This window comes from Amblyomma americanum, chromosome 6 (genome assembly GCF_052857255.1).
Source record: "Amblyomma americanum isolate KBUSLIRL-KWMA chromosome 6, ASM5285725v1, whole genome shotgun sequence".
NCBI classification, from domain to species: Eukaryota; Metazoa; Arthropoda; class Arachnida; order Ixodida; family Ixodidae; genus Amblyomma; species Amblyomma americanum.
In genome coordinates, this window is record NC_135502.1 from 199,879,035 (window position 1) to 199,904,900 (window position 25,866).

General features: G+C 48.9%; 2 protein-coding genes across 7 annotated transcripts in view; one reads left to right on the top strand and one right to left on the bottom strand.

Moving 5' to 3' along the window:
- Positions 1–25,866, bottom strand: part of Amph (amphiphysin) — a 229,947-nt gene that overhangs the window by 177,954 nt on the left and 26,127 nt on the right. The gene's annotated exons all lie outside the window — the stretch shown is intronic.
- Positions 20,204–22,365, top strand: LOC144094345 (uncharacterized). Its single transcript, XM_077628319.1, has one exon. It carries the CDS (start codon positions 20,242–20,244, stop codon positions 21,493–21,495), a length of 1,254 nt encoding a protein of 417 aa, XP_077484445.1. The 5' UTR covers positions 20,204–20,241; the 3' UTR covers positions 21,496–22,365.

Here is a 25,866-nt window from a genome sequence, read left to right on the forward strand (position 1 = left end):
GCTACTTTATCTCCATGGCAAGACTACAGTGGTTGTTTGCCCACCACATTGCGGCACTCCTTTCCTATACCGCAATTTATGGGAAAATAGAAAATACAAGAAGATAACACTCTACTGAACTACTCACAGTGTAATGAAAAAATTTCTCACCAACACCGCCAACACGCTTTGATTTGACAGTGCATTCTCGTAGAAGCATTTTTTTTTTCGCTGCAGCCAGTTCTTTGACGCCGCACTAAGCTGAAATCGGACTTTGTTCCGATAAACAAGGCTTAGAACTAGGGAATTCAACAGCCTTGCTAGGTTTAATTTCTGCATGTTTTAGTTATACACTCTGACAGACTCGGAGCCGATAATAAAAATGGTGACTGTGGTGCCACGGTTCCCGTTAGATCGGCGGCCCCCCGCACGGCCCGGCCAGTGCCCCTTTGTTAGCGCTGAGCACAGGGTGTTCTGCCTGAACCTTTACACAGATTTTAAAAATAGCCCTTCTGAGTTAGAAGAGCGCTTTTTTCGGCATAAAATTGTCAGCGGTGCCGTACATCGCGGCGACGCAGAAGGCGTGCGGCTCCCCGTCTTTCGTGTTCGCCTCGTGTGCCTCCAGTCCGCAGAAACTGTCTTCCCCGGGAACCTTCACCCTAATAACAAGCGCTTCAAAAAGGGAATTGATAACGAGCTGTACAGACCAAAGCACGGTTCGCCCGGGCCACCACACTCGCCCTCAGAGAGTGCATCTTTACTTCCCTCGCCTCGGGAATTTCCTTGCGCCCATCCTCCCTCCCCTCAACGAGTGAACTCCTCATGAGGTGTGGACGCCCTCGTTAGGATGCCCACCTCTGGGCCCCGCGGCGACGCACGCATGCTTCACGGTATCGTCCGATTCGCGCAATCTGCGCGAGTGCAGCGGCGTTGCAAAACAAAGCGCGCATCGGCACAACGAGTAGGGGCTGGGTACTTTTGTTCAGGTGATATACTATGTGGCAGCCCTGTGTGCTCAAAAGCCACGCATGAAGCTACAGCTTGGCTTGCTCGCTAATATAAACGATCGTGTTTAGTGCAGTGGTTGCAATATGAAATACTATCGCCGTGAAAGGATAAGTGACGGTGTGCAAGTTAAGTGACCGAACGGTAAGGCCAAAATATGCATACAATATATAGAACCCCACTACGTGAAAATCCAGATAAGCGCGAAAAATTACGTTACAGGAGCGACATATAGGGACTTTCCCCGATAAAGCATTCAGAATTTAGATTTTTAAATCTCTTGTCAATTTTCTCGCTGGCACTGCATTATAAGTTTCCAGTTTTGCACTCCTTAATGTCCTGTGTGCTCCACTATTATATAACTGCCTGGAAGTTGACCACGAAATTTATTTTCCCGTAGGAGGTCCATCAGGCAGTGTATACATAGGGACCTCCTGCTCGAATATTGATAATTGTATGTGCATGTTTCTCACGACGAAAATGATAATTTGATGATGAAAGCAGGTGGGACAAGGCTTTTCCGGCTAATCGCCATCATGTCACAAAAGCTTTATCTGGTTGTGATAAATACCAGTCCTCGCTCATTCATTCATTGAACGAACGCTTGACAAGACAGAGTTTAGGGTTGGAAAGATAAAAATTGACCGCGGTCTGATGTGCTTTCGAGCCCGCATGACGGAAGCCAGACACTTTGTCGTCACGCTTTTGTGTACGTTCGCAGTGCCCTTGTGCGAAAACCAGGACGCTGTGATATCAGTGGAAGTTTGCACAGCGGAGCAGTGCTGCTACGCAGTGCAGCGACCCCGTTGACTCGCCACACTCTACATCTGAAGGGTCAGATCTCTCGCTCCCGTCGTCTCACCGCGCATTTTGCGCTGTCGGAAGAAGGGGCAGCCTTCGGGTGGAGCTGGCCGCGTTTACCCAGTGGCGCTCCAGACGAGGCCATGCGTGAAGCAACCCAGATGCGACGTGTACGCACCTTGTGTTTGGCTTCATAGTGTAGCAGCAATGAACCTTTCCCACGCTGGGAGCACAGCAGCCATATCACTCGGCACATGGTGTCACAAGTGGGATCCTGCGGCGCTTATGAATGCGGCAGTCGGCACGGATACCGAGGAACCATCACAAGGCCAACATGGACAGCGACGTACAAAGACTGAGCCTTAGCGGATGGTTGTCTCGACACAGCCTCCGGCGAGGTGCAGGTCTTGTCACTCTGAGTGTCATGCAACTCCGGAAACCCTCTCGTTTTCGGTCATCAAGCGCAGGCCAGCGACGCATTACCCCGTCAACAAAATGTACGAAAGCCTCCGGTTCCGCCGCCGAACACAGCAGCAGGGAGAACCTGTAATGCCTTCATCTCTGCGGCGCTCCGCCATCTTGTTAAACGATGCGAGTACAAGAGCCCCCAAGTGAAAGACCGTTCGCGACAGGTATACGTCGTATATAGGATTGCGGGATCAAGAGCTATCCGATCAGCTGTGCCGCAGCACGAAACTCATGGCGACACAAGAAGATAGCGCCAAGCACATTGTCACGCGGTGGCCAGTCAGCGCAGCCAAATGGGTCAACATGCGGCTACTGCGGCCGCAGCGTCCACTCGCGGAACGAATGCCCGGCACGCAAATCTACGTGCCATTTCTGCAAAGAGCACTTGGCCCAAGTTTGTAAGGCCAAGCCGAGAAAAGAGCTCAGTACGCACAGAGCAAGGTACGCGTGAACGGCCACCTTGCAAAGTTGAAAAGACTCCCAGGATTCCTCGCGTACTGGACGCAGCAGAAGCCGAGGTATCCGGAAATGTTCGGATGCGCGCACTGTGAACTGCTACTTTGCAACAGGATGACTGACCAGACATTGTACGTCGTCAAGAATCGAAGACTTGGGCGTCGTTCAGTTCCTAGACTCGATTCAACCCAGCCCGAAATCTTTCGTAGACTGGGGGAGGGAACACCTCTTTTCTGATCCCTTTTCACTGAGCGTTTCAAGCCGGATACTTCTCCCTCTGCACGTGAAGAACAAAGATGGAAACCCAAGGAGTCGTTCGAGAAGTCCGCCCGCCAACCGTTTGGTGTTCAAACCTTGCCGTAGTGCCGAAGCCGTCGGGAGGGTACAGTGCTGACTTGGCAAAGGTTGACAAGTTCATACTGAGACAGGATCTGTGTTGGCTTGACGAACAAACTGCAAACTGCATATCGAACATCTCGTGACTGCATGTGCCGAGTCGTCCGTTGCCAGCCACTGATACCAACACCCACGCCGGAGAAGCCACGGCAATGCCTGGGAATCGACTTGTTCAAAGGATGCGATTACGTCCTGACAGTCGATTACTCGTGCTCCCTGAACTGGTCACATTGGGGACTAAGTCATCACCAGCAGTGAACGCTGCTGTGAAGATCTGTTTCGTCCGCTTCGGGACTCAAGACGTCATTTCGTATCCAAAGAGTTCGCTCGATCTTACGGATTCCATCGTGAGACCAGCAGCCCGATACCATCAGTGCAACGGAGAGGCTGAGCGCATGGTGCGGACCGTGAAGGACCGGAAGAAAACTCCGATCCGTACCTGGCTCTTCTCACTTACCGAGACACACCTGGCGTTTCGGACATCTCTCCAGAGCAATTGGTGATGCGGAGAAAACTGAAAACTCGCCTCCCGGGCCCTCCAGAAGGACTTCTGCCAGCACTGCCAAGTCACGAGGGGTTCAAGGCATAGGATTCCACAAAGTGAAACAGGCGAAGAAAATCACCGTCACGGTGCAAGCAAACCCTCAGGGAACGACGCGTGGGTCAAGGACACTGGTTGCAGTGGTCGTGTCCTCAGCCCTGCTCAGCGACCTCGGTCGTATGTGGTTGAGACTCCTAGCAGCACTAAGCAAAGAAATCATCGCCATTTGGTGCCTTTTTTAGCTAACCAGAACAGGCAGAAGCATCGCCAGCAACGGCTGAAACTTCTTGGCTAAGTTCTTCCGCCTGTGCGATCTTTGCCAGCACCTCCTTCGCCTGAAGTCCAGGGGCCGCCGGCGGATGCAGGTTCGCCTCAATCTCGAGAAGTGGTGCGACGGCGATGTGGTCGTGCAGTGAGACCGCCGCGCCGGTTAAATTTCTAACCACCTCGGTAGGGAAGACGCAGTGGTCGCCATGTTGCGCTTGTCTTCACTGTCACTAGATGGCGCTGAGAGCAAGGGGACGGCCGTGTTCTGTATATGCTCCGGAATACTAGGGGGCGGGTCCTCTAAATGTGTTCATATATACTGCCTGTGGATAGCACTACATCTTGTTGTTCAGCCTTTCCATGTTAGGGGCACAGTAGCCAACGATTCATCACTCAGCAGCGCAGAACACGACGCTTCTCGAATGTTTAGCGCTCTCGCTCTTTCACCCATTCCGCCTTTTTTCTTTCTGTTCAAAATCCAGTTTCCAGCGTTCGCACAGTGGCGTCGCCGTACAGACTGCGCCCATCACCTGATCCAAATGAAAGAGGGACAAAAGGCGGTTAGGCCGGACGAGGTCACAGTTCCTAGTATACAGCAGCGCTAAACACGAGCGAGGCTAATAAAGGAGCCAGTTCAAGCTTCTTCGGATACAGAATGCAACAATGCACGGGGCGACGCACTACATAAGCGAAAACCTGCAATGATAACGCGTTTTCACACAGATCGCATATTACGTCCGCAAGCAATGCCATGCATGCACGCGAGTCTTTCCCACGGCGCTTGAGTCGGCGGTCATCGTTCAGATACACAAAGGAAGACGTCCTGGCGCTCCGCGATACCTGAATCGTTAGGAGGGCAGTGACCCACTGACTTCTCTGAATCCACTCGAGGGAACACTCTCACCGGAAGTGCAGCTTAGCAAAAACCTAAATACAGGGTACCTGGATTTCAGCTCTACTAGGCGCATTTTCCGATTTCGGGCACGGGTACGCACGTTCCTCTTTTGTGACTCACCTGCCCTGTGGGAACACCTTCATCTGGGCGATGAAAGTGACATGCCTTCAGGACGTACAAGGACCTTAAGGGCACTGATATTCCGTCTGCACCCCCGAAGCTATGCTACACAGCCGTGCACTTCCGGTACGGGGAGGCGACGAGTCACTTGAATCGACTGGTTCAATCTTTCAGCCGACACCGCCGGAAACACGTCAACAGTGCCAGGGCACAAATTTCACTAAGATCTAAACGTAGCTCGTCGTGGTCACAGTGCAGCTGGTGGAGATCAGCACCCCCGGCGTGGTGCTTGCACGTGACGTCACTTCCGCCCGCATCGAGCGCTAGCGGCCATGCTGCCGCCCGTCCGCCCTGTGCTGCCTGACCGCGCTCCTGGGACGCTTTGGATTACTTCTTACCGTTTCGGGCACGATGCCCACTCCACAGAGGAATGAGCCGTTTAGTGCAGCGTACAGCTCTGATGTTACTCGATGGGCGCGCGTACGCTACGCAGACAAAGTGAACATTTCCGACGATATGGGTCCGTACAGGCTGCGACCGACACAGCGACGGGGGTACTCTTCCAGCTGTGTGGATGAAAACAAAAGCCTGCAAGGATTTCCCCAGCAGCTGGGTGAGAAGCCTACGAGACGAATACATAGGCACGCCGCCTTCACTGCCGTCGTGGCTCGCTGCGCTCGTCGAGTACGAAAGGGCTTGCCTAGAGCCAATATGCAGCAACGCGGGACCAGTCTGTGCTGTTAAAACAAATCGGATGGCGTCAATGAAAACTTCAGGGCGCTGTCCTTGCTTCCCACGTTTTCGAAAGCATTCAGTTACCTACCACAAAGTGCGCACACAAGTAGATCGGGCTTGTCGGGGTCCAAACCGTCGCGCTTAAATGCGAGCCAGCCACAGCCCGCGCCGATTCGTACTGAGCGCCTTGGCGCGCTCGCACTTGCGTGCCTATACGATAATCTTACGAATGCGGAACAAGTTGGTGTTGAACGGCTTTCGCCTGGAGCTGTCGCTACGGTTGCAGGAGCCAAGGGCGGCACGCAAAAGCATGTTGAAGCTACTAATGGACGACAACCAACCCGATGCGAGCTAATAGAAGCGGTGCTTCGGATGTGACGTCGCTGACCGGTAGAATGGGCTGACCAAGCGGGTGCGTGACCTTGGCCCACATCGTGGCGCCGCCGGCGGAGGAAACCCGTTCTTGCACGTGAGCCACGCAGGACAGCCGTCCAGATGCGGAGCACCCGGAGCCCTTCCTTTTGGTCGCCAAGAAGCCGCTGCTGTGCGGCAGAGACACTTTTGCCCCCCGGGGTCCCCGACCTCGTCGCTTTCGCCGCCGACACGCTCGGCCGAGCTTCCGGGAAGCACCGCAAATCGCGCACTCCTGGCGAAAGGTCGCGGCCGCACGTTCCGCTCGAGACCAGTTTGCGGCCAACTGCAGGCTGGCTCTCCGCCGGGCCAGCGCACGCGGCCAACAGCCAATGTGGCGAATAAACCCCCGTCCGAGTTGCGCTCTTTCTTTCCAGTGCCTATAGACACAACACGTATTTCAACAAAGGCTGGCAAACCTCGAAAAGAGCGTGCGCCATTTGTGAGTCTGCATACCATGCAGTGTCCATTCCCTACGCAAATGGTTGGTTGAGCGCCTTTCTGTACAAGGTGCAGCCGTTCTACAGCTGCATTAACTTTATCAGAAGCTACTAATTCCGCCATGCATCAAAATAACATAGCTGCCATCGTTTTCTTAGACACGGTTTATCATTTCGTAATATTGCAAAAATTAGAAAGTTGTGGTTTTGCTGAGAGTTCACTTAAATTCTTTCATAGCTACCCATCTAGTGGGAAGCAAACAGCACTTATCAATGACTTCATATGCGACGTTAAAATACAGCCTCTGGTCTACTGTAGGGTTCTGTTAAAGGTCCCATATTGTTTTCACTCTACATAGATGACCTTACACAGGTACTCCACTCTGCTCAAGTGTTAATGTAAGCAGATGACACCACTCTAATAGTTACTGGTGCATCTCTTCGGCAATTCAAACCATTATAAACTTAAAATCCTGTCTTCCATAGCTACGTCATTTTCCACTCTAGGTACAAGACAACTAACGGTTAAATTACACTCGCTCATGGTAGCTAATTAATACAGCCAGTTTCTTTTAAATACCTCGGTGTAATTTTTGATTGGCATTTATATTCGAAAGGACAAATTAACGACGTACGCAAGAACAATTAGCTTTCGGATGCTACACACTCACGACAAGAACTACTACAAGATATTACTGCAAGAACGAAATATTACGTTCCCTGCACTTCTCGTTCTCCCATTCACATATCAGTTACTGTTGTGCATCTTGGGGACAAACACACAAAACCAACATGACGCCTTTACTGCGCCTCAAAAAAAAAAAAAAAAACGGCCACTGACCGCAATAAATTTTAATTTTCATCATCCTAGAAGCAACATTTTTTACGCCAATCGTGTCCTATATTTTCTATCGTAGCGCAACTGTAAAATTTAATTTTAGATAAATAACGTGATAAATACTAATTATCCTCTCCTATTATGCCTCTTCGCCCTACCTTCTCGCAGTACAAGGCAAGCATTTAAATGTAATTTTAACCTTCCTAAATGTAGCAGTGTACATGATGAACGCCTGATAAAGTTCAATGGACATGGAACGAATGGCCGATCGAGAGAAAAGTAGACCTGTGCATTTCATTAAAAGTCAAATCTAATTCTGCCTGAAACTCTCGCTTTCTGAATTCTGCGTTGATACCATGTTTTAATTTTTTGGTGTTATGTTTTTTTACAGTGCAATTCTATGCGCTTGCAAGGTTTCCTATTTTTGGCTTTTTGTTGCGTGTATTTTGTAAATGTGTATTATCACACAAGTGCTGCTACATGCACTATTCTTCAGCCCTCCACCCCGGCTGAACCTGCCGGACCAGACGCTAGCCCTTGAAGCTATCAGTCGGAACAGCGGCGGTGCATGCAATAAAGTTTCCTCCAACTAAAAGAGAGGAACGCCTCGATTTTTGCCCAGCCCTACTATGTCGGCAGTGAGTGAAATATGTCCCATGCCAATGAGCGAAGACCGCTCAACCCCTCTCATTCTTCCGAACAAGCGCGGACCTAATATACGTTCTAAATAGTAAATCCCTAGAGTCTTGCAGAAACATTCTCGTGTTAGGGCGCTAAAAACCCAACATTTTGCAAGCTTTCCCAGCCAGATAATCAACATGCCGACTCCAACATAGTTTTGAGGTGATTGATGTACACACCTAAATACTTATGTTCGAGGACAGTTTCCAATAAGTGGCCGTTTATAATATAGACGCAATTAGGTACATTCTTTTTCCTCGTGAAACACATGTGCACTGTTTTTTTTTTTGCAAATTTATATTCATGTGTCACTATTCGCACCACCGGTGCAATGCATTTAGGTCTTCCTGCAAAGCAAGTGAATCCTGGGAATTTTTCACTCCTCTGTAGAGTACACAGTTATCAGCGAAGAGTCGCATGTAGGAAGTAACATTCTCTGATATGTCGTTAACAAACACAAGAGAAAGCAACGGCCCCAAAACTGACCCTTGTGGGTCAGCTATAGAGTGGACGGGATTTACAATTTATTCCCATTCAGTGCAGCATCCCAAATTCATTGGTAGACGACAGGACCAACGCTAGTCTTACCGAGCGAACTTGCAAGAAGCGCTTGGTACGAAATCGACGAAGACAACCTGTTGAAGTCTGTGTTGTTCGACTCCTTCGATCGATGACAAAAATGGCAAAAGGTGAGGCGTTGCAGTATGTGGCGAGTGGTTGGTTGTTTCTTTCCCCTTGGGAAACAGAAGACGACCACGAAGTGCCGTTTGCTGGGAAAAATAAAGTGCTTTGCCAGCTTATAAGCGTGTCTTATGGATATGTAGCTGTGTGTCAAAGAGGTGACGACGGAACCCACCCCTTCTGCGCACTAACTCTACAAATTGCCTCCAACACCTGCCGCACGCATTTGCTCACCGTCGGTTGTGTGATGCCGACGTGCGCCTCGCTACCAACGGCAGCCTGAAGGCCGCCCGTGCCAAGAACCGCAGTGCACACAGCACCTGCCGCCGCACCGACAGCGCACTCTCACGCAAACCTCCCAGTTCATCGGCGAGTTCGTCGCACAAACACTCACAAGTCTGCTTCTACAGTCGAAAAAGGCGTCGAAACAGCTCTTCCGGAAAGTCAAACGCGTCTTCGTGCGCCTTCCTTCGCCGTTGATCGCGCCAGCGCATCCGCCTCAGTCGTATCGCTGCGTACACCGCCGTCATTTTCTGTCACAAACTCAGCGGTCAAATTGACAGCCTCGAAACTGTGACAAAAAACTGTCAATAACCGCCTGCATAATTAGGTGCGCAACGTCATCACTTCTGTCATATCCGTGACGTAATCAGCAGCCACCCATGACGCAAAAAAGCTGGCCACAACCGACCAATAGCAGCGAGGCTTATTGACACCTTTGTGACAAGTTTTTGACAATTTTCCTAATTGACAGTTACGTAGTCTAGCCCCAGGACTCCAATTTCAATCCGGTTTACACTTTTAAGGAAAAAATTGGAGGAGACTTAGGCTTCGTTTTTAAGAGTGAGACGCGGCAGCGTGTTGCAGCGTTGCCAAGGGGTCCACTGAACGCCATCGCCCGTTCGGCGCGACGCGTGGCCCGTCGGACAATTTAAGGAAGGGAAGGAAAATGAAATGAATAGATTGCGAGGAGGCGGCGGCTGAGGAGTGTGAGGAGGAGGATTTTTCGTGGTCGGCCAACGCCGCCGATGCCGACACCGGCTTCTCTGCGACACGAGCTCCTTAAATATGCGATTATTACAAATCCACGCACCAAACTCTTCCCACCCCGTGCAAAGGGCTGGGGAAGGCCAACGAGCGAGTACTCCTGCGCCTGCTCACTAACACGATGCTGTGCCCGGCAACCCTAAAGCATTTAGATCCTCAATTCGATGGGCGGTGCTCGAACTGTGGGGAGGCGCCTGCCACCTACCACATGGTGTGGGCCTGCCAGCAGAACCCATCCGTACCCCCTATCCCAAACCCCACCCGAGAGGACTGGGAGGCGACCCTGTCCGGCTGCTGCTCCCTCGAGGCCCAACCGCCAACGGGGTGCCTGACTAGGCATCCCACCTAGCGGTTGTAAGGGCGTGGCCCTTCGTCACGACCCCAACACCTCTATGATAAATAAATGTTTTCACCACTACAACCCACTCAGCAGCAATTATACCACGAGCGAAAAGTGGGTGGCTCTGCTCCACGCGGAGACAAAAGCGGCGCGGATGCGCGTTGTGGCCGCTTCCTGCGGACGCCCCTTCCGCCACGGCTGTGGCTCCCCCCACCGTGCGTTTGAATGCGACCCCCCCCCCCCCCCCCCGCGCAGCAGCCATTCTCGTAACAGCCTCTTTCTTCGGTCTTGTTCGTGCTCCTGCTTTCTTTCAAACAATAATTCAGAGCAGGATGGCTGAGAGTGAAAAAAAAATATTCTCGTTAAGGGACGACGCGGCTTTCGGATCGTCATCATCAGCCTGACTACGGTCACTGCAGGGCAAAGGCTTCATCCACGTCCTCCAATTACCCTGTCCTTTGCCAGCTGCGGCCATCCTATCCCCGAAAACTTAGTCTCATCCGCCGACCTAACTTCCTGCCGCCCCCTGCCTGCTATGCTTGTCTTCTCTTGGAATCTAGTCCTTTACCCACAAGGGCCAGCGGTTATCTTGCCTTCGCATCACGTGCCCTGCCCATTTCTTCCTCTTGACTTCAACTAGGATGCCATTAACCCGCGTTTTTTCCCTCACCCACTCTGGCCTCTTTCTAGTAATGTAATCAGTGAATTATGCAATCATGAATATAAATTTCTGATCAAAATATTTGGAAAATTTCACTGCATGAACTATTTCTTTTGCTAAAATTCACGAGCGACTGCAGAGTTTCTTGTCACGCCAGGGTTTCTCCAAGTTAGGTATTCATTCATTTCATTTACTTTGACAGAAACTATTAGTGTATATGCAGATACAAATTTATTTTTTTTCTGTCCGGATATAGCAATGAAGCACATAAAAATGTATAATGTAAAAACTACCCAAGGCATGTGAGTCGAAATTCATTCATTAATTTATTTACCCATTATTTATTCATGTAGTGCACTTCCCAACAAGCGTGCCAAATCTCAGCAACAACAAGTTAGGCTCGGCGGCAAACGACGAGCTTCCTCTGCCGGCCAGAGCGGCGGAGACCCTAACATCGGCTCGAGGATGGTTCAACATTGTAAAGTGAAGAAGCGACACAACATCGCGCAGTGCCAAGGACACCATCTCTAAAAAAACTGCTGATGGCCTAGCTGTGTTAGGCAAAAATATATGTAGCGAAAGCGCGGAGACTTCTGCATCGGAAGAGTTAGTATATGAACCCGTGCATTCACTAGATGCGCCTTTATTCATGATGAAACCGCGGAGTGGCAGCGTCTCCGCCTCAAACGCCAAAGGCCCTAGTTCGATTCTCAGCCTCGACAGAAGTTTCTTTTTTATTCAGTGAGTGTGCGAGGGTTTCAGCGGGTCCCACAGATAGCGCCACCGAATACGTTGGTTAGCGGTTGGGCGGGGCGAGGCGCGCGGTTTGACGTCATGCCAGATGGCGTCAGCTGCAGCCGTTGCTCTGTGCCTCCCCCTCAGGAGTGCCACAGCAAGTTCGCGGCCAATGTAGCTTTCGCTACAAAGGCTTCCCGACAGAATCGCCTCTGTTGTTGAGGCGTCGCACCCGAAGCGCCGCCAGTGCTGCTTGCTCTGCTGTGAAGCCCAGCAGCACCGCTCGGTGTTGAGAACTAGTGAGACGGGGAAAGAACGCGGAGACGAATTCTGGGGAGAACCAAAGCCGGTCGCGCTGCCACTCCAGCAGAGTCGCTCGACCACCGCATAAGGCATGGGTCTCAAATGAATAAATGAGGCTGGAACAGTTCGCATTACCACTTCTTACATACCACTGACTTTTATGCTACACAAGTCACTCGCTGACACTCACTTGTGAATACCATTGCAACAGCAGAAGAGGGAACGACCCACCAGTTGCACTCATGGCACTGCAGTTGTGGCCCCGATATCCTATACGTGTGAACATGTCAGCAAAGAGTAGCAAACCATTTTACACTTGTGGTGTGCGTCGTTTTGTACATTTGTGTCTTGTCTCCTAAGTATAGCCCGTACATTTCATCACGACAAACCAAACGACCACAGTGTTAGCCTCACTGTCAGTCACTGGCTTGCTTTTAAGCCTCGAGTTTAGATCAAATCATATACCACGTTCATTATCTCTCTACACGGCTGGCATTCCTTTGTGAAACGACTGTACCTCATGAGAGCATAAGTGGAAAATTATGGCGAATAAAAGCGTGCAATAGTCGTGGTTAACAACATATGGTTAACAGAATGCTACCGCACTTGTTAAACTCTGCTACAGGCATGGCATTACTCCCGAAAAAACGTTCAAAAAGGAAATTAAACTTTTTCCGTGGCGAAAATCGACTTTCACATGTTTTTGCCTGCAGTTTATGTACACTGTGCGCTGTGTAGAGTAACAATATGCTTTTCAAACTACACAACATGCATCGTTTTTTTTTTTCAAGAAAGTATTTCAACATTTGTAGTGTTTGCTATTTGCAAGTTATTACAGATGCGTACTTTGCTTTAACATTGGCGTTTCATGCAGATGAGTTGTAAATGATTTTCAAAAGCGTTAGTTCTTACTGCTTACGTTTCTCAAGGACGCGTCTGTCTGCAATCAAGGTCGAATCGCCAAAAACAGTTACCCCGTGACCACACTGCATCACATAGCAACAGTGGGCGCAGAGCCCACTGCTGCTGATGCAGCTGATTATGCTGCTGAAGTGGATGGTGCAGCTTAATATTTCAAAATGCAAATTTATGCAAATCTGGCCAAGATGCTCTAACATCACCCACGTGTATTCTCTAAACTCAGTCAATATTTCACAAGTACAAACCTATCGTTACCTCGATGTCTTAATCTCAAGCAATTCAATTTAGGCGCCCCTGTGCTATGCGATGTCAGTACAGGTTAAAAATCCCGTTGGTCGAAATTATCCTGGAGACCTCCGCTACGATACCTATTTCTTACTTCTTTCAGTCCCTCCTTAATCCCTTCCTTTGCGGCGCGGTACAGGTGTCCGCCGAGATGTGAGACAGATACTGCGCCATTTCCTTTCCCCAAAAACAATTCTATTTCATTTCATATCGTGAAACTAGTCGCTGAGAGCTCTAAAACACTAGGATTTATTACGACATTATCGTTGTGCTCCTCTTTCGTCGGTAAACTGGCATCTTCGTACGATCTAAACTAGGATGCGCATCTGGTTTCCACATCAGACTTACATCATCAATTCTTTAGAATATGTGCTTTATATCTTCAAAGTACGACTACAAAATCAGCATGAGCAGTATAAAATCATCACTCGATCTTCCGACATTGGTTTTTCGCCGCAGGATGCCTCTTCCACAAGATATTCTATTACTTCACGCATCTGCGCCAATCTCTTCCCCCACCAGCGCATTCATCTCGACGACTATTCAACAGCTTAAGTGTACACTGCCTGCATGGATCAACATCTGCTTTTAATAAATCATTTTTACCAACAGCAATACAAAAATGGAATGAGCTGCCAGATCCTACTGTCATGGAAGGTGACCCTGTAAGATTCAAAGAGCGGTTACCGTCTGGCTTTGAACATTAAATTTGTCTAAATTTATTTTCTCACCCTTAGTTTGACGTACTTGAGCAAATCATTTGTAATTCCCTTGCTCTAGTCGACTGCATTTTCTGTAACTGTTTTAATTGGGTTCTCATTTGATGTTACTGATTGTATTCCTTGTCCTCATTGCTCTTTGTATGTTTGTGTTTTACTAGATTTATTTTTGTTGTTTCAATCTCTTGGGCTTTGCTCATGTATTGTTCTATGTACGTCGCCCCCCCCCCCCCTATGTAATACCCTGTGAAGGGTCTTTAAGAGTTCAATAAATGATGATGATGATCCATACCTACACTTTTGATCCCTTATATATGTGCCTGCATAGTGGCCATCGAAGCCGCCCCCCTCCCCCCGGTCCCCTGGGACCACTATACGCATAAAATTTAGGGGCCACCCATTTGACGCAGAATGTTCGAAGTGCATGGTGTCAAATAATTAACATGTTCGTGAGGATAAAAATTACTGAGATGAAGCCCAATATATGTGTGGGATTTGCACCGACGACCTTTCCGAGCACAAACCGTGCATTCCTAGGACCTTCAGACGACCTTTACGGCCGAACCGTTTGTCGCAGGGGGTTCCGGATGGTGTCAAATCATTCGACGTGTTATGACGCACACGTGTATAAAATGTATTAACTGATAAAAACGAGGAAACATACCGGATATAACGAAGGTGGCCGTAAATCGCAATAGTTGTGCATAATCCATGAGGTAGATGGCGCTGCTTATGTCTTAGAAGTAAGGTTCCTTAATTAATAATAATAATAATAATGGTTTTTTGTGGAAAGGAAATGGCGCAGTATCTGTCCCATATATCGTTGGACACCTGAACCGCGCCGTAAGGGAAGGGATAAAGGAGGGAGTGAAAGAAGAAAGGAAGAAAGAGGTGCCGTAGTGGGGGGCTCCGGAATAAGTTCGACCACCACGGGATATTTAACTGCCCCGCCGCGGTGGCTCAGTGGCTAGGGCGCTCGACTACTGATCCGGAGTTCCCGGGTTCGAACCCGACCGCGGCGGCTGCGTTTTTATGGAGGAAAAACGCTAAGGCGCCCGTGTGCTGTGCGATGTCAGTGCACGTTAAAGATCCCCAGGTGGTCGAAATTATTCCGGAGCCCTCCACTACGGCACCTCTTCTTCCTTTCTTCTTTCACTCCCTCCTTTATCCCTTCCCTTACGGCGCGGTTCAGGTGTCCAACGATATATGAGACAGATACTGCGCCATTTCCTTTCCCCCAAAACCAATTATTATTATATTTAACGTGCACTGACATCGCACAGCTCACGGGTGCCTAAGCGTTTTTCCGCCATTAAAACGCAGCCGCCGGGGTCGGGTTCGAACCCGGGAACTCCGGATCAGTAGTCGAGCGCCCTAACCACTGAGCCACCGCGGCGGGTGCTGCCGAACATCAACACAAGCTTTTAAGCTCTGGTGCATGCACAGTCATATGGGATGCCTGGACCGCGAATGGAGCCCTTCCTTAATTGGCAGCGCCGTTTTCAGGGTGAGGACACCGCTTTTGACGGTGGCATGTTAATTGGGTCCCACTCTCCCATTCGGCTTCACTGATCGCGATGTGGCGGCGAGCTGTTTTGGAATTCTGCAATCTGGGTGATCTGCCAAGACACGGTGGTGCCAGAGGTTGTTTAAACGGTGAATCGAAGTTAGTTGCGCTAAATTAAATTATATTTCGTGGCTGGTCTGCCAAGAAACTCACTCGGTGCCTTGTGAGCAGTCGTTATATTCTCACAACGGCGTAGCATATTCCAGTGCAATGTATTACACGGATACTCATTTTGATTACTGGTCCAATAATCAGGGTTACTTACTTTCAGCTGCAGTTGCATATTCGCCAAAAGCTGCCAGTCAGACAGCTTTTCTCGTTCGCTATGAAATAAAGCGCAAGAAGTCGCCTTTGACGGCTGCTAATTTGTATAATTATGAGGACGCAAAGTTACTGTTGTGCATTATACCCCCACGCCTAGGAAACATTGTTCTAGAATACAAGTGGTTCGCATGCCTTGCCTCGAATACTTTTTATGGTTTCCAACCATCTCACAAATTGATTCGCACTTTGCTCTGCTCGCGCTGTCCCGAACAAAGCGAAATAGCCGCTGTCCTTTCCAAGTGTGGGCAGATCGAACACCCGGGAAGACAACAGCCACTCAAAGGTTCTCCGGCTGCTACATCACGCAAACAACAGGAGCTCACTTCAGTTGAAGTAAACCTCGAGTTGAAATAAATGCATTGAATTGAAAGAGAGAGGCGTGGCCCGTTAAGCGAAATTGGCCACTTTCGCCAAGATTTTGCATGTTTCGAGCGTCCCCAACCTCCTTTTGCCATTCACAGATGCTTCGTTACACATCACACCTTCTGCACCACGCATGTTTGAATCCACCAGATGTGCGCCGATCACATATGCAGGCCGGGAAAGCTCAAAGATCTGCCAGGCCAAATCAAAATTTACAGACGGATTTTTTCAGCACCTGACGACAAAGGCGCTTGCGTTTCGCAGTAAGGCAGTCGCATTTTTTGGGCACGCTTGTATATGTGAAGCTCTCGTCGCTGCGTTTTGTTCAGTCTGTTATTTTCATACCACGTACGGAGGCATGCTAAACCCCCCACTTCTTTGCGCCAGCTCACTGCGAATATCCTGACGCCGTATACACTACACCTTCTGCGCATCGGCACTGCTGGGGAAAAAGAGGCTCCTTTCGTTGGCGTCACACGCAGCCACATCTGTAATGTGCAATCAGTTGCCGGATGACCATCGAGTGAAGCGGCAGACCTCTTGGCAGCAGACGGTTTCACGAAAGCGAGGAAGGAGGCGCGGCCTGTGACTCTCCTTTTCTAGCTTAGCCTGGGGGACTCAAACGAAGTGGCTACAGGGGGCGAGGTTCCTTTGTGAATCAGTCGCGTGTAGCGAAAGCTACATTGGCCACGAACTCACAGCTTCGCCGGGCTCGCATTGCCACCGTGGTCGCACCGCACCACGTGACTGGTCACGTGACCAACCACGTGACAACTGGAAAAGACAACGAGACTAACCTGGACTTGCAATCAAGATTAGCCAAGGCTAACCAAGCTATGCGTTTGGCCTTCGCTGCGTATATCTTGGCATAGCCGAGCTAAGCCACTGAATTTTTTTCATGTTTTGAAAAGAAGAAAGCGTTTTCGTCAAATCTGACCTCAAATAAGGCTACACTTAGCAACTACTAAGCAGCGAAACGTCGTCACACCGTGCCATCAGTCTTAGCGCACACCCAGTCGTCTGCATAATTTTGTTGCGGAACAAGCAACTAAGGTAGCACAAACCACGCCACACGCATAGCGCGCAGTACGCGAACGGCGCGTGGGAGCCAACATGCCGCTGCGAGGTGGAAACGGCGGCGCGTTGTGGCACAAAGGGTGTCCCCACCCTGAAAGCGGAGGCGAGCGGACACCCTACTTAGAAGGGATGTTTGGATTGAGTCCTCTCCGCGCTTGCTGAGCATACCGATGCATAAACATTTGAAGCTCCCGTAGCTAACGCTCTTAAGCCGAACACTGAGGCAGTGTTGGCGGAGAATTTTTTTTCTTTGATTTCTAGAATCAGTTATTCTTAGTTTTCTGAAGACAATATGTCATAATTATCACTGTTTCTTCCTGCTATATGTTGCTATGTCAAAAGTTTTTTTTTTCTGTACTCCGGGGAGCAGGGAACCAGTCAAGCTGAATTGTCAGCTTTTTTTCCCCGCGCTCCCTCCCCTCACGAGTGCAATAAAGGCTGTTATTATAATTGTTGTTGCTATTAATATAGGTCATCGCGTATACTTACTATGGCAGTATCCATCGAAATCAGTATGGATACTGCCACGTCCAAGCAAAATATTGCTACGTACGTTTCAAGGACGACGACGACGCCGTGGTGCACCCTTGTGATATTTCGTGAGCGGTTCGGCTGTCTCAGGCGTACGGCCCTTGGCTTCGCCGAATACATTTGACGTCACGTAACATTCGGAGGAGGTTGCGAAATTCGATCCCGGGCTCCAGGCGGGGTCTCCGCAGTGGCTGACACATCGCCGCCATTACCACGTCTACTGGCTCCGCCCCATCGCCGCGAGCCATCGTTCTGGCCCACGCCCGCGAACCAGGCACATTCTGCGGGACCGGCGACGTTGATGAGGACGACTGGCTCACCCTTTATGAACGTGTCAGTACCCATAACATGGGGGATGCGACGATGGTGCTCGCAAATCTGACATTTTACCTCACCGGCACCGCGAGAGCGTGGCCTGAAACACGCGAAGATGGCATCGTGGGACGTCTGTCAGCAGAAGCTCTGCGACCTGTTCGGCAAACCTATCGGCCGTCAACTCGCCGCCAAAAAGGCTCTCGCGTCGCGCGCCCAGACGTCTTCCGGTCCTTGCATCGCTTACATTCAGGACGTCCTGGCCTTATGCCGTAAGGTCGACAAAGACATGTCCGCGGCAGATCCTAAAAAGTATTGCCGACGACGCCTTTAATCCCCTGCTATGCAAGGACTGCTCTGCAGTCGCTTCTGTTCTGGAGGCGTGCACGCACTTCGAGCAGGCCAAACACCGGCGCATTTCCCACCGGTCTGACCGGCTGCCGAACACCGCTGCCAGCTCCTCATGTGATGATCTGCCAACACTGCGGCAGTCTTCAGACCCGGCTAACCTTGCCTGCATCGTGTGCCGCGAACTGGAGGCGCCGACACCCGCTGTATCCACCATGCAACTGCTGGACAACACCCTAGCCCTCATCCAGGCTGTCGTTCGCCAGGACGCTGCGAACATGGCCGTACCTTCTGCTCGTATCGTGGACAATAATTCCAGCCCGGATCCTCCAGTGACCAGCTCCTCGCCTCGGTACCTGTACCGCAACCCTGATGATCACCCTATCTGCTTCACGTGCACGCGCGTCGCACATTTCTCCGTCGTCTATCGCCGCGGCTACTGTACGCCGCGCGTAGTTACTCAGATACCCTCCATGACGAGGCCGCTCCGCCAGCTCGTGGGTCCAGCCGCTCACAATCCCCACAAGTTCGCCAATCCCCTTCTCCTCTCGCCAACTCGTCTCTGTCCGCCGCTTCTTGCAAAACTAACCGATGCAGCCCCCGGAGGTGACGCTGCATCATTGACCAGGCCTGAAAATCCTCTCTTGACCCTCGCTCCTCACAGTAATCTCTGAATATGGTGTCCCGGTCACTGCCCTCACTGATAACGGCGCCCACGTGTCTGTTCTGAGCTGTCGCACCAATGAAGCCTTAACGCATGCCGCCACGCCCACCGTTGCGTTGCCGAGGCAGCACTGCTGCCGTGTCTGGAATGTGCACTACGCGAGTGAGCATTGCCGGTCGTCATGTTCTATTTAGCGTCCTGACCAGCTGCCCTCGGGACGTGATCTTTGGCCCTGACTTTTTAAACTGGCCGCTCAGCCCTTACTGACTGCCCAATGGCGGGGAGAGGAGGAGCGCGGTATGCTAACGACTTATCCAGCGATTCTACACGCAACGGTGGGACATGCGAGACCCAGGTGACATTTCTCAAGCAACTCTGGCAAGGAACAACTGCCACAAGCCTCCTTTTTACACGCGAGCCTGATGCTGCCCCAGTTTTCTTTATAGTCACCATCGTTTTACAGCTGCCAGGCGCCCGTCTCTGGCTTCCGCGTCGTCGCCGTCGGCGTAACCGACTCGTTACGCCGGTCAACCTGAGTCGCATAATTAAGCCTACGGGTGGCTCTGTTTGGAACAGCCAGTGCAGAGGTGCATCACTTGACCACTACACCAGTGGTCACGTGACTAAGCACCTATCGCTGAATCTCGTGTTACACAGCGGCAACCATCCTGCTAATTTTTTTAAGAGCGTCACTTTTCGAGATTTCATGGAGGTCTGCTACCACCCTTGATCACACCGCCATCTGTGGCAACACCTACTCATCACGTTTCGAGGTCTCCTACCACCCTGAGATCAAAGCGCCATCTGTGGCTGCAGCTAGAAAACAGTGCATCTCGCACTGAGACTTGTAGTGGGATCTACAATAGCAATGCAGAAACAACCAGCTGCCGCGTGCCAATGATGACGTCATGGTCCAATATGGTGGACATTTCGTCAGGGGATGAAATGGCGGCATAGTTTCGGCTTCTCGAATCCGGGATGGCGGTTTAAAATTGTTTAAAATTTCAAATTGTTTGTGCCCTCTCATCCCTCCACTTTCACTAAAGATATCCTAAAACAGGTAGGAAAACCGTCCCGTTACGGAACCACTATACATGTATCCATTCGTTCCGCTATATATACTACGACAACACCGGGCCCCCATCCGGGTTGTGGTATAGAAATAAAACCACAATTAAATAATAGGTAAACATTGCATACATGCAATTACTAATTGAAGCGTTACCATATCGCACCGGTGACATCATCGGATAGCGACCACTTCAGGCATAAATACTGGACGCTCTTGCAGGATTCCTTCAGTGGGCTTGGTGACACCGGTTACAGAAGGATGCTGATCCCGATTCTTTTTGCCCAGATCGCCTGCCGGGCGCACTTCGCCGTGGGATCAACGGACCCTCCGTTCGAAAGGACTCCTGAAGAGCATGCGCCGACTGACCTGGTCATCATGCCATCGCCACGGCTGACCCAAGAAACAACGCCCTACGTGCATCAAGCCTGTCAGCGTATCAGCTCGGTGACATCATCGGATAGCGACCACTTCAGGCATAAATACTGGACGCTCTTGCAGGATTCCTTCAGTGGGCTTGGTGACACCGGTTACAGAAGGATGCTGATCCCGATTCTTTTTGCCCAGGTTGGTGACAAGTATCTAACTTCTTCTATTAGAGATGATACAGTCATATTGACGGTGTTGCCAAGCCCACAGTGTTTGTTTGGTCTATTATGTGACTGTTTACATGTGATCAGGTTATTGCTACTAACATCCGGAGACATAGAGCTAAATCCTGGTCCTACTTCTGATTCAGAGTCTGAGACACAGTTAAACAACCAATTACTTAAGAAAATTTTGAAAGAGCAAACAAAGACTAATAAGACTCTGGCTTCGCTGACTAGTAATCTGAAACAGGTAGAATCGACAGTCGAGAATATTCAAACCAGGATTACCAAAATTGAGAAAGAACTGTGCCGAATTGAGAATTGTGAGCAAAGGTTGCAGAAAGTGGACGAAGCTTGCAATAACACGAACAAACTGGTTCTTGAGTTAACCAAAAAGGTAGATGATCTCGAAAACAGAAGTCGTCGCAACAATATCGCAATATATGGAGTAAAGGAAGATCCAGAGGAGGACTCAGTAGAACTGGAGCGGAAAGTTAACGAAGAAATTTTTAAAAAGATTCTATGTGTTGAAGTAAACTCAATAGAGCGTATTCACCGAATTGGCCTAAAACATGCACAGCGACATCGTCCGATCATTTTGAGGTTTTTTAACTACGTAGACAAAACAAAGGTTATGTCTTCCTGCTTCAAATTAAAGGACACAAAAGTAGCTATATCGGAAGATTTTTCAAAAAACATTCGGGATATTCGTGCAAAATTATGGCGTTCAGCGGCTGAAGAAAAGAACAATGGTTCTAAGGTTTCCCTTCGTTTCGATAAGCTCAAAGTTGATGACAGGCTGTACGTATGGGACGCAACGCGCAATCTCAGAATAGAGTTGTCCAAATCATCTGCGCCTGCCCAACCCGAAACTTCCTCTCATCGACCCACACGTGCGAACACGCGTAAGCTAGATAACAAATGACGGGAATCCAAGACGCTACGGCTTGTTTCCTTGAACGCACGCAGTGTACTGAATAAGATCCAGAGCCTTGAAGATATAATTCTGACCTATCAACCACACGTCCTAGTGGTAACTGAAACCTGGCTGCATTCCGATGTGCAAAATTCAGAAATAATGCCTCCTTCGTATACGCTTATCCGTAAGGACAGAGGATCAAGGGGTGGCGGAGTTGCAATTGCAATAAAGAATAACATTAAATTCACACGCTTAAACGGCATCAGTGATCATGAAAGCATATGGTGCAAAATAAAGTTTTTTGGAAAAACTATATTACTAGGAGGGGTCTATCGGCCTCCGAATGCTCCTCAGGAATACTTAGATTCCTTATATGATTATTTGCTGCAAAATACAAATTCGCGTTCCAACATCCTTATAACAGGAGATTTTAACCTTCCAGGAATTAACTGGTGCAGCCTTTCACATGACGGCAAAGATTCCAAAAATGCTGAGTCATTACTACTAACTGCATTTACGTTTTCGTTAACCCAGTTGGTTTTGGATGCTACAAGAATTTCCAGCTCTGCTGTACTTGACCTTGCGTTTGCAAGTAGCTCGCTTCCAGACTGCTCAGTCAGTGTCAAGGACGGTATATCTGATCATCAGTTACTTGTTCTTGAGTGTCCTATTTCGGGCTTGCGATCGTATGTTAAACCTTCTGACACATTTGTAAGAGACTATACGCATGCTGATGATGACGGAATTATTAGTTGTATGGAATCTTTATTCCCTTCCTTTAATGAGACAAATGACGTTAATGTGCTGTGGACAAAGTTTAAAGACATAGTCATGCACTGTGAAAGCACCTACGTGCCTTTGAAGAAAAAGCGCATCAACAGGAGTACCCGTGGATGGATCGTAATCTGATACATCAGAAACGCAAAATAAAACGCTCTCGAAAACGGGGTGACAGGAAACAACTTGCAAGTCTAGTACGCACTTTCAAAGATAAAGTGCGCGCTGCAAGAGATCAGTTCTTTTCTTCCACATTGACTTCTTTCATGTCAGAGCAACCAAGGAAATTCTGGCAATATTTATCTAAAGATAAAAGCGGCATCACAGAGATCAGAACATCTGGCACAGGCATTGACGATCCTTTGACCATTGCTAATGAATTTAACGCCTTTTTTCAATCGGTGTTTACCATAAACGCATCGCACGCGCACTTGCAACCTTACACGCTTCGTAATCCGATGCCCGAAGTAGATTTAAGCAAAAACGGCATCCTTAGTCTTTTACGTAATCTAGACATAAAAAAGTCATCAGGTCCGGACAAAATATCTAATGTTTTCCTTAACAGATACGCAATCTGGGTAGCAGAGTACTTATATGTAATATATAAAACATCGTTAGAATCCTGTGTGATACCAGATGACTGGCGCCTTGCAAGGATAGTTCCGATTCACAAATCTGGATCCCCTCTAGAACTAAATAATTACAGACCAGTTTCCTTAACATCCACAACTTGTAAACTGCTAGAACATATTTTATTTAAAGCGATTATAACACATTTAGAGAATAACCATTTACTTCATGCAAATCAACATGGATTTAGGGCTGGTTTATCCACAATAACACAGTTAGCTGAGATAACGGATGATTTTATGAATGAGCTGAATATGAGGGGTCAAATCGATGCAGTGTTTCTGGACTTTTCCAAAGCGTTCGATGTAGTTCCGCATGCCGATTTAGTAACTAAACTGCTCTCAATGGGCATTGAACGCAATATCATCCGTTGGATAGAATCTTATTTGTCCTCAAGAAAACAATACGTTGCTGTTAAAGACTGCGTTTCTGGTACACTGGAAGTGCACTCAGGGGTGCCACAGGGGTCAGTTCTCGGTCCCTTGTTGTTCTTAGTTTATATCAATGACATCTATTTATCTGTTCAATCGCCTGTGAAGATCCGGTTGTTTGCGGACGATTGTGTTATTTATACTAATGTAAATCATCACTCCGACCAAGTAAGACTTAATGACGCGTTGCACTCAATTAGCGTATGGTGTGAAACATGGGGACTGAAGCTAAACACTTTGAAGACGGCAGCTATTACATTTACCAACAAGAAAGAACCCTTAGATTTTGCTTATATTATTAATAATTCTTATATTCATAAAACCCAGCGAGTGAAGTATTTAGGTGTTACACTCACAAGCAATTTAAGTTGGGAGCCCCATATAGAAAACGTTTGCAGCAACGCGCTAAAAAAGCTGGCATTTTTGAAACGGAAATTGCGCCGTACTTCATCAACCGTTAAGTTAACAGCATACAAAGCTCTTGTCAGACCAAAATTAGAATATGCGGATTTAATCTGGAGCCCTCATCAAAAATATTTAATCAAGAAAATAGAAAGAGTGCAAAATTTAGCTTTGCGGTTTATATACTACACATACTCGCGTTTTTCAAGCGTGTCCGTTCTTCGCGACAGGGCGAAATTGAAAAAACTAGTTCATCGCAGAATTGTATCTCGCATCAAATTTATATATCAGCTGTACCATGGTCACTACAAAATAGCGCGTGAATGTTATTTACCCGAGCCCCCCATGCGCTCTGCTCGTACAAACCACAACAAAACAATTAAGCAACCATTAAGTAACCTTAACATCCATCAATATTCTCTTTTTCCCCATGCAATTTCACTATGGAATAAATTACCCGAAGAAGTAGTTAACGCTAAAACAATAGAATCGTTCGTTCAGCTTTCAAATAACCTTTTCTTTGACCTCTAAAATTGCCGCAATGAGAGCAGTTTTTTTTGCGTTACGCTTTTTCATTGTTATTTTGTTTACGTATTGCACTGTTGTACGTTCATGTTTATTTCTGTTACGTATAGTGTTACAAAGATGTATGTACATGTTTATTGTGTTCTTAATTGCTAATTGGCAATGGTAATTTACGTTGTTGTATGTACCCACTCCTGCTTGGGCCCGAATAGGGCCTGCAGTATTTGTAAATAAATAAATAAATAAAAAGCCGAATTCTAGGCGCACTTCCCCCCCCCCCCCCCCCCCACACGAAACAAATTCCGTTTGGGACGTATCTTGAGGGGGGTGCAACACGACAATGGGTAGACAGGCATCGTAATTTATCTGACAGATGGCGGTAGGCGGCGTGCGTGCACGCGTAGCCGAGCATGGTAGCAATCCACCCCGTTTCATTCAAAGGGTATTAATAATAATAATAATTTTTTGGGGGGGAAAGCAAATGGCGCAGTATCTGTCTCGTATATCGTTGGACACCTGAACCGCGCCGTAAGGGAAGGAATAAAGGAGGGAGTGAAAGAAAAAAGGAATTAAGAGGTGCCGTAGTGGAGGGCTCCGGAATAATTTCGACCACCTGGGGATCTTTAACCTACACTGCCATCGCACAGCACACGGGCGCCTTAACGTTTTTCCTCCATAAAAACGCAGCCGCCGCGGTCGGGTTCGAACCCGGGAACTCCGGATCAGTAGCCGAGACCCTAACCACTGAGCTACCGCGGCGGGTCAAAGGGTATTGCATTCCGTTTCTCGAGACGAGCGGCCCGTTCTTCTTCGCCTTCTTCATCTAGTAAACCAAACAGCTAACGCTCGTTACTTCGTCTTCCAGACGGTGGCGGCCTTGTTTGCTGAGCCATTCTTAGTCCCGCGTCTGTGCCCTTCGAGTAGAAACAGGCAAATCCCCCCCCCCTCTCCACCTGTCAGGGTTGCCAGGTGGAGGCTTCACAGAGACATTTTTCACCGTCATTACCCTCCTAATGCTCTCGCATTAATAAACACGTAGCGCCCCACGTGAGCTACGATGGACGCATTAACCTGCGCTCACATCCAAGCGCGGCCTGGATTCCGTTCTGCGACCTTCAGCTCAAGCAGCCTAACGCCAAAACTGCCGTGCCACCGCGGCGAAGCGCGCTGCTGCGAGCCGAAGCAAGGGGGCGACGGAAGCAGAGCAGCCGCATCCACCGCCAAGGCCGACCTGTATGCGACCGATATCCGGTCCAAAAACCGGGCAAGAGCAACCGCCGAGCCAAGCGTCGAAGCTGCCACTGCGCGGATGCTTTCTACGTACTTACTCGGTGCGGTGGAGCACACAAGACACGGTGAAAGACACATACGGGCGCTGAAGAATAACAACTTTATTTCGGAGGAACCAATAATATGTTGCATAAAAAAAGGCTGCGCGGTCATCGGAATTCAGTCATCATCATCAGCGTGACTACGCCCACTAATTAACAATGTCCTCAGCCAGCTGCGGCTGCTCTATCCTAGCAAATTTCTTAATCTCATCTCCCCTACTAATCTTCTGCCGCCACCTGCTGGCTTGCCTTCTCTTAAGGACCGTCGGCTGTCTTACCTT